Raw genomic sequence first — 12,600 nt, 5'->3', positions numbered from 1 at the left:
AGAGAGACACTGAATTAATGCGTTTGATGTTTATGAGAGAATTAATGGGATTTAGAGAAAGTTTGCGTGTGTGTGCGGGAGGTTAGCTGAGATACCTCGCCCTCAAAAGAGTGCACAAATACCGGATAAATCATCACTCTTCAAACAAAGTGTTATGTCAGTGGGCGATTTGCTGCAAACGTTTGCTTGCAGAGTAACTAGGAGGACACCCTGATGTTTGTTGATCTGGCAGACAAGAGGAGAGAAATCTCTTTATGAGTAATTGTCATTTTAAGGAGCCATTCAGTTTCACCGTTAATCATTTTATCTCAATCACACTGATGCTCGTAATGATAGGTGTTTAAACTTACGGTCCCACGCTCCAAGTGCTGACACAAATATATCGCTGCAAAGCAAAGGTGGGGTTCAAGGAAAACCCTTTGCTGTGCCGCTGCTCTGGCGTATGCGTGTGTCATGTTCGGGCATGTCCCAGTGCCCTCCCTCCGTCTCTCCTCCCTCCTAGTATGTGTGATGTCCCGTCCTTCTTCTCTCTCCCTCCTTCTAATCTCCCATTTCCTGTGGAGTGCTGGTGTGGAACTGGTGTTTAGACACACACTCCTGCGAAACAAGGCAGAGAAAAGAGAGTGGAGGGCCTCACTGATAGTGATCGTTGGGGCTCTGAATGCGGGAGGAGGAGGAGGGAAGTATTCAGCTTGACAAGGACCAGAGCCGCTGTCTTCTCTGCCCAGTAGGTCACATCCTTTTAACGCAAACTCTCGAGGAGGGATACTGGGAGGCCCGCCAGCCACTGACACATTCGCACACTCTCTCGCACACACACACAAGACATGTTGTGTTGTGTGCGCTGGGGACACAAGGTCAGAAAATCCGAGATCCTCCCGCTCATCAGTGCGCTGAGTGAGCGAGTCCAGCTGGTGGAAGACTGGAAGTCCTCTTTAGAGCGCTCATCGTATCGGGATCAGATTCCCGTCTGACTGAGGAGATCAACGCAAGCTTTCCTCTAACCTTTGATTAACCGGGAGCTCACTGGGCAGGGACGGGGGATGTTACCCAGAGTCTGGACATGTGGTGATTATCCTCTCTTTGCGTAACAGCGAGTGTTACAAGGTACTGCTGGCCTGAATATTAGGAAATCCCCTCATGGAACATTGTACGTGTGATCCCTGGAGGATCAGTTTGCGTTCAGCGGATCAGGGTTTAATATGCGGGTCTAAGGGTAAGTGAGGACAGTATGTTAGGGATGCTGGCGATGGAGGATATGCAGCTCCTCAGTCCCTGCCCCCCTCAGTTATGACCCAGACCCCAAACCCCTCCTGGAGCTCTCTGGACAGGTGAGTGTGCGGCGCTTTGAGGCACTTTGGCTCGTGGATGGAAATGTTGAACAAAGCCCCTGTTGATGTACTTCATTCATTGTGGAGGGATTAAGGTTTTCTTAAAATAAAGTATACGATTTAGCTGAGACTGGCAGCTCATAATCTAATAGCTTTTAGTCTTATGTTTTACGTTTTACTGAACTGTAATAACTGTGATGTCTTTTTTTTTATGAGTCTGGAAGGTATTCGGATAATTAAAGGAATAGTTTGACATTTCGGGAATATGCTTATTTACTTGTTACCAAGAGTTAAATGAGAAGAATGACACCGCTCAACACTAACACAACAGCAGTACCACAGTGTACAAAAGTAAAAGTCCCGCATTTAAAATGTCGCCCAAGTAAAGCTACATGTTGCAAAATGTACCTTAAATGATCACAAGCAGCCCTTGGCCCCTATCATTGTTACATTACATATACTGTGTATTTCTGTATATGTTATAAGTAGTGTTGGAGCTGGTCAAGGTGGATGTCATTCTAACTACCTCATATATTGGTAGTGATAGGATAATAGATAAAAATGCATATTTTTTTTGCATTCATTTTGTTGTGTTATACCTGAATCCGCAAAGTAACGAGGAATTAAGTTTGCCTCTGAAATTAAACTGGAGTTGAAGTATAAAGATGCATTTGGAAGTTCATCAAATTTGTTTTTTTAACGATAGTTCTTGAATAAATGTTGTTAGTAGCGTTCCACCATTGTCTAAAAATATACTCCAGTGTTTCATTAGAATGATTCAGATGGTATTGGGATTTATCAAATCCGAAAACGTAATAACTATCATCAACGTTCATATTTATCCTTATAAGTTTTGCCCCTTGGCTGTTTCCCCTGATGAAATGAACGCTGTCTAAGCCTATAATTACGCTACAGTAGATTGCTGCTTCCTTTGCACCAGCCCTACCTTGAGGACAAACAAGCTAATAGATGTGGCTTGACATTAGATTTAATCTTCGATGGGTGACGGATTTGTGCTGTCAGCCAGTCGTGAATTCTTCGTTTATGATTTCTGTGTGGGCGAATACGACATTCCCGCTCGTCGGTGCATGTGCGCACAAAGACAAATACCTGCTTATCTAAACAAACACACACAAACAAAATGTCAGAGAGTTTGCGTCGCGTTTTACCGTCAGCAGTGGATGTTAAGTTCATCTTGATTGCTATCTGTATTTTACAAAGGTTATATTTTCATATTTCTCTCCAGTCAGAGGCCCAGTCTGACTTCAATCTTTCCAAAACATTCCTCTCAGGGAGGACAACAATCAGGGCCGCGCCACCCCCTCCCTGCCCCTGTGCAGCCTTAAAAGGCTTCCCCAGCTGGCGTCTTTCTCGACGATGAGGGCTGAGTGTTTATTACTGAGTGCTCTGCTCTCCAAACAGTTTCCCCCGTGTGGCCTCCTCCCTCCCCGTCGGTTAAAAAGCAGCCTGTCACGCAGGCACTGTTTCATGGAATGAGAAACACACAAAACAGCCAAAGTCAGTTCATGAACTGCAGGACTGTCGGGCAACATCTGCTTCTTCAGCGCCGACTGAGCAGTAGTTCGTGTGAGAAAAAGACAGTATTTTTCATTCAGGCTCTCTAAGCTGGACGGGCATGCGTCCATGTAATCAAACATGCACAATGCTAAAAGGAAGCTGAATCAATGAGGATTTGTCCGTCTGATATGTTGCACAAGAGACACTGGATTAAGAAGCTGACCTGCCGCAGCCTCATCATTGTGCTCACTGTGCGCCGTTGATGGCGGCCCAAGTTCAACTTGATTTGTCATCCAAATAAAGTTTAAAGCTGATTTGTGCGATTGAAATGGGTGAATTTGCCCCACGCAGTCCTCAAGTAGCTCAAACTCTTTTCTTGTTGTCTAATTTTTTTATTAACCACATTAAACTGTGCATTTTGGCTATATTTATATTAGTGTTCAAGGTTCCAAAGAAAAAAAGATGCTCTGTCTCTTCATCGTTACAGACAAGAAAGCAATCAACAAATGAACCAATTAAGCCGTCAACTAATCCTCAACAACCAGCTGCAATCAATCAAGTAATCATCATATTGTTCTGCTAATCAGGAGGGATGTACGGCTCAATCTGACGAAGAATACTTAGTGTGTGTGTGTGTGTGTGTGTGTCAGGATTCTCTGAAGGCGAAAACAGAAATTGTATAAAAATATGAAAAATATGAAAGTTCATCTCAGCCCGTTGTCCTGATTTGCAGAAGTAACTAGCGGCAGTGTTGTTGCCTTGGAGCAGTAAAATGGTACGACATGATTTCATTCTTTGATACCTGAATTGTATAAAAGAGCTCCAGTGAAAGTCAGAAGTTTGTTTCATTTCCCACGTGCCATCCCTACATCAGAATATTCACGTTTCACTCAATTTGCTAACCAGAATCCCTTCCTCTCCCCCAGGGGTACGGCTGACTGGTTTGGCGTGAGCAAAGACAGCGACAGCACCCAGCGATGGAGGAGGAAGAGCCTGCAGCACTGCAGCCACCTGTACGGGGGTCTGAAGCCGCAGGTGATGAGGGAGATGGAGCTACACAGCCAGGACAACATCTCCCTGGCCAGCACTGAGACCCCTCCTCCCCTCTACCTCCCACCCCACCACCCCAGTCACCACCACTATGGCATGCAGAGGGTAGGGCGGCGCCGGGGGCCACGCTAGAGGCACGGAGGAAGAGATGGGGACAATTGGTCACCTTTTCTGCCTCACTCTTTCACTTTGAGTTTTTACGTCACTTTAGATCTTCGGCGCTTGCTTTACCTCTTTGCTTTGCGATCTTGCCTCGGGTTCAGTTGATGGCTTGTTCACACATTAGGACATTTTTAGAGCGCAGATGTCTTTGTATATTTAAATTCCCGACAATAGGCATTAACAACTACTGTTGCACTGGTAGTATTAATAATGATTTCTGTAATCTGATTAAAGCAACTGCAAGAAACTTTCATTTAGTGTTGGTTTAGAATACCTCAATCTGCAATTCTCTATCACTAAAAACTACCGATTAAGCACTTTTGTCTCTAAAAAAAAGCTTCTTTCCATAACCTGGAACATCAATCTAACCCTAGTTTAGATGTGTGTTATCCCTCCTTTTCATTTGTATGTCGCTGTGTGTCTATTGTTGTTCGTGGCTTGACAATCGGGTACAAAAGAAACACGCTGTGGAGAACCAACACAGTGTGTGTGTGTGTGTGTGCAGATCGTAGACCCGCTGGCTCGGGGCCGTGCCTTCCGCATGGTGGAAGAGGTGGACGGCTTCAGTGTCCCGCAAACTCCCATCACGCCCGGCACCGCCTCCCTCTGCTCCTTTTCCAGCTCCCGCTCCGCCCTCAACTGGTTGCCGCGACGACGCAAACGGGAGTCTGTCGCGGTCATGAGTCTCAAGGCCGCTGCAGCTTTGATGAAGGTGTTTGTTCATTCTTTCTTCATGCAGTAGTGTTGTCCCAGAATAGTCTGTGCTTTGCAAAATCTGTGCTTCTCACTTTTCAAAACTACCTTCAGCTCCCGTTGTTCTGAAATGAAGATTACTTGTATTTGTTTTGTGTATTGTTGCACATTGGGACCGGCTGTACCTGAGCAATACATACCGTTATAGGCAAACAGCCGTAGATTACTTTCTTTAGTCTCAAACAGACTGTGAGATTGATCTCGCACATATAATATAAAGGAATGAATGGAAGTGAGGGTATCTGAGGGTTTCTGGTTCTCACTCAACAGACGGTCCAGAACATCATTGTGCACTTCAGTCGATGTTATTGACAGCAATAATGTGTGTGTGTGGGTGTGATTCTGTTCGTCAGGGCCGGACATTCGCCGACAGCACCGCCGGGCGATGTCGCCGGAGGAGTTTCATGCCCCCTAGTTTCCTTGAAGACGACACCGTAGACTTCACTGATGATCTGGACACTTCCTTCTTCACCAGAGTGAGCAGTGGACACACTTCCACCCAATGCCAGGATTTCAATTAACAATATCACTTTAGCTTGAAGCAATCAATGAGGAGCCAGTCTGGGTTTTTTTGGAGGGAAAACATGAATGTGTTGGTTTTAAGCACGTTCTCGTGCTCTAAGCACACAATATATATATATTCTATTTTCTATGTATTGTCTCTTGCCGTTTTAGGACCCATTGCACTGACTCGGTTTTTATCTTTGCAGGACGGTCTGCAGGATGAGTTGTACAGCTACGCAGACGAAGTTTTCGAGACACCATCGGAGGCCGACCTCCAACAGCTGGATGAGAGCGAGCTCACAGGGAGTGCGCTGGATAAGAACGAACTGGAGAGGAGTCACCTCATGCTGTGGGTTTCTGTTTTGACGGTTTTATTTACGTGCACACATTACCTCTGACATGCTGCAGGGGAGAAAAACTCTCCACTTTTCCTCTTCCTCAATCCAGGCCCTTGGAGAGAGGATGGCGAAAGGCAAAAGATGGCTCTCTGGTCCAACCTAAGGTGCGTCTGAAACAGGAAGTGGTGAGCGTCAACAGCAATCAGCAGCGGGGACAAAGGATCGTGGTTCCCGTTAAGAAGCTCTTTGCCAGAGAGAAGAGGCCCTACGGGCTCGGCATGGTCGGCCGTCTCACAAACCGGACGTACCGCAAACGCATTGACAGCTTTGTCAAGAGGCAGATTGAGGACATGGGCGATCACAGGTAAGACAGCTGGTTCTATCGTTCCGTGAGAGGATGACTGTGATGTGAAATGAAATAGAGTTGTTGCCAATGTCACCAGATAACGGAGAGCCTGAACTGTCCTCCTGTCCTCCTCAGGCCTTTTTTCACTTACTGGATCACATGTGTCCATTTGCTCATCACCATTCTGGCTGTCACCATCTACGGCATTGCCCCTGTGGGCTTCTCACAACATGAAACCGTCGACTCTGTAAGGATATTTTACAGCGTTTATTATGATTAGATCGCTATACTGTCTTGGATTTCCCCTGGAAATCTATGAATGAGCAATATTAGTATGACGGTACTGGTTTTTCTTCTTCTTTTTTCGAGGTGTTGAGGAACAAGGGAGTTTATGAAAACGTTAAGTTTGTGCAACAACAAAACTTCTGGGTGGGTCCAAGCTCAGTAAGTATGTTTTGTTTGTAATTGTGCTTCACTCAGCTCCTAAGTGTGGCGGTCAACATGGGAAAAGCTCCGGTCTATTAAGCTCAATTTGTTTAGATCTCTGATCCTGCCAGTGGTACTTACTCAGGGGTGCTTTTGCAGTTTCAAGGGGTACTTGGAAAAATTGCAGAGTAGCTCAACTAATCTAAAAAAAACCTGCATATTGAGTCAAGTGCTGAATTGGTGTTTAATATAGATAGCTGGATTAATGGTAATGGTTGAAATAGCTAAAAGTAATGGTTGAAAGATCTAGTTTCTGCCACTCCAAGTGTTAGCAATGCAATTAAATGCGGTTATAGAACTAATACAAACAGACCAAACTGTTTTAAACATTCACTATTCCCCAAAATGATTGAAACAATATCATCTTTTGAATAAAGAATAGTGTTGAATACCATCCGGTTTAAAGTCCCATCTCATGAACAGTTGGAACATATCAGGTGGTGTCGATGAAGGATTACATGAGCCCATCTGACTGCGTCTGTTTGGGAACCACCGGTCTAGATCCACTACTTCACCGGGCTGTAATGTCACCCCCTGCAGGAGGCGCTGATCCACCTGGGAGCCAAGTTTTCCCCGTGCATGCGTCAAGACCCAGAGATCCAGGCACTGATCCAGGAGAAGAGAGCGAGAGAGAGGCAGTCGGGCTGCTGCGTGAGGAACGATCGCTCCGGCTGCCTGCAGACGTTACAAGAGGAGTGTTCGGTCAGTGGAACCAACCAACCACTGGATTTAAGATGTACCAAATTGATTTAGAGATTGATGGGAAGAAGAAAGATGGGTGGGGTCCGAGCAAAGTCATTGGAAGTAGGAGGGTAGAAAGTGGGAAAGGGGCCCTTGGTCCAATTTGGCGCCGTGTGATCCCATCACACGATGGTCTCTGGTGTTGACAATGATTTCTCTCCCTCTGCTCGTCCTCTGCTGCAGAGCACCCTGGCAGTGTTTGTGAAGTGGCCTCAGCACCCCAGTGCTCCCTATCTGAATGGTACACTCCGCCAACATGGTGCAGTCTGCCATCAGGACCCCAGGTAACTCCACCAAAAGCCTTTACGATTCTCGTGTGTTAGCGGAGTACACATTCAGTCATTGTTCAGCCAGCTGACTGTCATGTAAATGAACAGAACACTGTTATTAATTCCTCTTTCACTTTTGCTCTTGATTTTGTAGAATTTGTCTGGAGCCAGCCTCAGTTTCACCTCATGAGTGGCCGGATGACATCTCCAGGTGGCCGGTGAGTCCATTCACATGTTAACAGTTCAAGCATCTAAGTCCATCATTTCCTTGTTAGCCATTGTCTTAAGAGCAAAAGCGAGTGAAAGAGTTTCTTCTACGCACACATGACGACTAGATGGCTAGATTTAATGTCTCCTGTGCTCGTGATCTGTAGGTTTGTACGCGGTACAACTCTGGGAATCACACCAACCTCCCCCACATTGACTGCACCATCACAGGCCGGCCCTGCTGCATCGGAACCAAAGGACGGTACGGAGCAACAGCACCGAACGCCACAGGAGTCCCACTAGCATAGATTTTATAAATCACCAGTAATTTAGTATTAAAGCTGCTCCGTATTAATTATCTTCAAAGTGGGCTATTTTCATGCTTAAATGTTAAATATTTAGGATTAGTAGTTGCTTAAAAACGGCGTCGCTTATTGACTCATTGCTCTCTTAAATGACATAGAAAATCTAAAGCATGTTGGACCTTTTTAACTAACTAGATCATATTAACTTCAGAAGAATCTGACATGAGAACACTGTGCGTAGAAAGTATGATTTCATTGCAGAATCAAAACAAGGATGTATTCATCTACTTTTAACATCCTGATAGTTGGTCGTCTTTTTCTGCGAGTGATTGCTGATGAAGCTGATGTTTCATGTTGTAGATGTGAAATCACTTCAAGAGAGTATTGTGACTTCATGCACGGCTACTTCCACGAGGAGGCTACCCTCTGCTCACAGGTAGGACAAACAGATGTTCATTTGATATCCTCAGATCAGTGTGACTGACTGCTGCTTTTCATTCACCAACTCCACCACAGCTGCTATATTGGCTATGAGCAAAGGCTTCTACATCCCAGCCGCTATATAAAAGGGTTTCTGATTTGCTGCAGACATTTGCTACACATGCTCCAGGTGAGGCTTGAACTCACAACCTCGGCATTGCTCTGCAGGTTACTGTCTTATAAGTACCGCGCGCTGACCGATTGCGCCACTGGAGCCTATAAAATATGTGATTTGAAAGCACTTTGGATTTATTTCGCCCCTCGTGTTGCTCCGCAGGGCAGCAATGGATCTTCGGGCTGACTGATGGCACTTTCAGTCCTGACTGTTCTTTTCACACTCTCTCTTCCAGGTGGCTTGCATGGATGACGTGTGTGGTCTGCTGCCTTTCCTCAACCCGGAGATTCCAGACCAGTTCTCCCGACTCTGGCTGTCTCTCTTTCTTCATGCTGGGTGAACTGAACTTTTTAATTATTTTTGCTCATATCACGACAGGCCTCAGTATTCAAAGCAGCACTAAGAGAGGTGCTCTTAAGTGTGAAATAGAACTGCTTTATCAGTTAAACCAGTGATGTGTAAGATGTGTTGGGTTTTAGTCTGTCTCGTCTGTGTCTGTAGGATCCTGCACTGCCTGGTGTCAGTGTTTTTCCAGATGACGGTGTTGAGGGACATAGAGAAGCTGGCGGGCTGGCTGAGGATCTCCATCATCTACGTGCTCAGCGGCATCACTGGCAACCTGGCCTCGGCCATCTTCCTGCCCTACAGGGCGGAGGTACAGTGTCTCCCTCACAACCTAATGTCAACAAGCTGCTGCATCTGAGACCTGAAAAAAGCTTAGTCAATGACCTGTTTCCTCTCTCTCAGGTGGGTCCTGCAGGCAGCCAGTTTGGCATCCTGGCCTGTCTGTTTGTGGAGCTGTTTCAGAGCTGGCAGATCCTCGAGCGACCGTGGCGAGCATTCGCCAAGCTGCTGGCCATCTCAGTCTTCTTCTTCTCCTTCGGTCTGCTTCCATGGATCGACAACTTTGCCCACATCTGCGGATTTGTCTCGGGATTCTTCCTGTCCTTCGCCTTCCTGCCGTACATCAGGTAGATGAAGAGAGATCTCAAAGAATTAGTCGGGGGGAAATGAATGGCACTGTTATATTTGTGCTGTAAATATGAAGCTGGAGCCCGTATAGCCGGTTAGCCTTTAGACTGGGAGCAGTAGGAAACAGCTAGCCTGGCTCCTTCCAAAGAAGGAATAAACTGTTTAGCTACACCTCTAAATCTCAAAAGTGTTTTCCCCCTTTGGCTAGCAGTTTCCTGCTGACTCCAGTCTTTCTGCTGAGCTAAGCGCATGGCTGTAACTTCATATGTTATGTAAATACATAAGAATAGTATCGATATTCTCACCCAATGAGCTTATTCCCTAATAATTCCCCAAAGTCTTTTTTTCCGGAAAGCTAGAAAACTCTTTTAGAAAGGTAGGTTCTGCAATATGAACCATTGCGTATCACATCATCTTTAAAGAGACATGAGCACCATCGGTCTACGTTTCTATGAGTCTTGCCTGAGGTTTTTAAAAGTCCTGGATGAGCTTGCCACTCTCTTAGTTAATGTTACTACATTTTGTTTGTCTCAGTTCTTTTACTTTGCGCAATGACAGCGAAGGTGAGTCTAATCAGATGTGTTTAATGGGACTTTTGACTCCATTCTGAGACGAATAACGCAGGTTTCTTCTCTTCAGCTTTGGGCAAACCGACACGTACCGGAAGCGGGTCCAGATCTGCGTCTTCCTGCTGGTCTTCCTCGGTCTGCTCTCCGCCCTGGCCGTCCTCTTCTACGTCTACCCTGTGAAGTGTGACTGGTGCGAGTTCCTGACCTGCATCCCGATCACGGACAAGTTCTGCGAGAAGTACGACCTGAACGCTCACCTCCTCTGAACATCATTACCGAGAGGTAAACGTCAGCTGGACTGTTTCTGGACGTGCGCTGATGAGGTTTGAAAGTTGGATGTTGAGCTGCAGTGCAACTTGCGACGCTTCTCCTGGAATAATGAGCAGCCCTTTCAGGATGTCGCGTGGATGTATTCGTCTCACTGCTTGGAAAGGTGCAGCAGACCCATCATGAACAAAGGCTATGCATGAAAGCCTTCAGGCATTTAATCACACGCATGGGAAGAAGACTATCGATGTGAAGTTGACTGAAAAGGACTAACGATTGATTTCATGTGTCGTTGACCTCTAGCTGGGCTAATCAATGACCAGTCACACTGGAAGAGAGCTTCAAAGACAATTATTTCCTGCCAAATTATTTACCTTTCTGGACTTAACAACACCGCTTAGTGGCCAAAAGGAACAGTAGAACTTGACACAGCTGCAATGGATGAGCGGAGGATTTTTGTTTTGTACTTTTTTACTGATGCCCAAACAGTGTTGTCCATTTAATGGATTTGAAACTTAGCCAAGAAATGAGACTATAAAAGGTGCCTTATAGACACAAAACCACACACATGATGTCTTTTTGTGACACGTATCAGTTTGTGTCAGCAGTCACACAATCTGACCAACTATGACGAACTAATATATGTTTTTACTTCAGTATTTGGTGGCTGAATTGGCACTTGTTTTTTTACCACACTGGAAACTTTAGTTTCCGCCACAGCCTTTAACACATTTCAATCACGAATGGATTGTTGTTGTTTTTTTTATACTCACCGTGTGTTACATCCCTAAATAACTCACTTGTATTTGCTCCATTGTGAATGCTCCACCTTTTACTGAGGTGAATTTGTGTTTTTATTCAAGGTGGTGGCGTTTTAGCTACCTGACAATAAACACAACAAGATAAACTGTCAAGCTCTTTTTTTCATGACTGTGCCGACACTCCAGAAAGTTAAACTTCTGTGCTCCAGGTGAGGCTCGAACTCACAACCTCGGCATCACTCTGCTGAATACTGCCTTATAAGTACCGCGCGCTGACCGATTGCGCCACTGGAGCTTCTTCAGAGAAATTTGTGAGAAGAGTGAAGGTGTGGTTTGTAGCACCTCATGCTACGCCCACCGTGCACTAACTCTATCCCGTCACCTTGACCCTCAACCTGACCGTAGTCGGAGGCAGCATGGTGTCAGGTGCTCCTGAGGTGATGCAGGCCACAGCTGGACCAAATTGGACAATCTAGTGGTGTTTCAGAAGGGCAGCAGTGAGTCTTCAACAGCACAAGATGGCCTTCTCATAGGAAAGGCTCTCTTCTTATACTGAGACACTCACACATATGGCCTCAATGAACAGAGACAGACGGAACAGAAAGGGATGCTATTACTCGATCACATCCATATCCATGACTGCAGCATTTCTTCTTACAAGAAACTGAAGTTAATGTGTCCACTATTTTTCTTTAATGCATTGTCATTCTCCTGTTTACCTGTCTAGCAGATACTCATTACAATACATGAAACATATGTCTTCATTTACACCTGACTGGTAAAACTAACTGATGCTCTGACATGAGAACAAGAATCAAGCAGCTGCGTATATCCATCAGGATGAGCTGCTGTATATCCACTGCTGGTGGTTCATAGCTTGAGCAGATTGGTAAATAAGATGTGGACTGAGCCAAATGGGCCATGACTCAATAAAAAAGAATATGGTTTTAATATTTTGAGCAGCTTGTTGTGTGTTCAGTTAAGTTGTGTCTAGAAAAATATGCTCTTATTTGAAAAAAGGCGATAATTTCACAATATGGAAAATTTGCCACATATAAACCTTAATTCAACATTCAAGCAGGTGAGTGCAATGAGCATCACATGGTCACTGATATATGTTTGGTTTTCCTCAACAACGACAAAGTCTGAAGTCCACTTCATGTGGAGTGTCATCATGTTCAGAGTATCTCTCTGTGACTGACGTCCAGGTTAAAACTTCAGTGCTCCAGGTGAGGCTCGAACTCACAACCTCGGCATCGCTCTGCTGAATACTGTCTTATAAGTACCGCGCGCTGACCGATTGCGCCACTGGAGCTTCTTCAGAGGAAATTGTGAGAAGAGAGAAGGTGTGGCTTGTAGCACCTCATGCTACGCCCACCGTGCGCTAACTCTATTCCGTCACCTTGACCAAAGGCATGGTGTCAGG

General features: G+C 45.5%; 1 protein-coding gene across 3 annotated transcripts in view; it reads left to right on the top strand.

Annotated features, from left to right (window-relative positions):
- Window positions 1-12,099, top strand: part of rhbdf1b (rhomboid 5 homolog 1b) — a 32,268-nt gene extending 20,169 nt beyond the window's left edge. For 2 of the 3 annotated variants that reach the window (XM_079182601.1, XM_079182600.1), the window contains exons 4-19: window positions 3,776-4,004; window positions 4,567-4,773; window positions 5,168-5,290; window positions 5,525-5,667; window positions 5,766-6,020; window positions 6,138-6,249; window positions 6,372-6,446; window positions 7,029-7,190; window positions 7,413-7,513; window positions 7,653-7,716; window positions 7,873-7,967; window positions 8,371-8,446; window positions 8,841-8,941; window positions 9,107-9,260; window positions 9,353-9,576; window positions 10,217-12,099. In XM_079182601.1, the coding sequence (XP_079038727.1) occupies window positions 3,776-4,004; window positions 4,567-4,773; window positions 5,168-5,290; window positions 5,525-5,667; window positions 5,766-6,020; window positions 6,138-6,249; window positions 6,372-6,446; window positions 7,029-7,190; window positions 7,413-7,513; window positions 7,653-7,716; window positions 7,873-7,967; window positions 8,371-8,446; window positions 8,841-8,941; window positions 9,107-9,260; window positions 9,353-9,576; window positions 10,217-10,412 (2,317 nt within the window). In that variant the 3' untranslated portion in view covers window positions 10,413-12,099. Of the gene's footprint in view, window positions 1-630; window positions 1,332-3,775; window positions 4,005-4,566; window positions 4,774-5,167; window positions 5,291-5,524; window positions 5,668-5,765; window positions 6,021-6,137; window positions 6,250-6,371; window positions 6,447-7,028; window positions 7,191-7,412; window positions 7,514-7,652; window positions 7,717-7,872; window positions 7,968-8,370; window positions 8,447-8,840; window positions 8,942-9,106; window positions 9,261-9,352; window positions 9,577-10,216 lie in introns of those variants that run through there. The other variant, XM_079182602.1, reaches the window with a different exon arrangement.
- Window positions 12,100-12,600: the final 501 nt, after the last annotated feature.

Source organism: Pholis gunnellus (genome assembly GCF_910591455.1).
Source record: "Pholis gunnellus genome assembly, chromosome: 21".
Lineage (NCBI taxonomy): Eukaryota > Metazoa > Chordata > Actinopteri > Perciformes > Pholidae > Pholis > Pholis gunnellus.
This window is presented reverse-complemented; position numbering and strand designations above follow the sequence as displayed.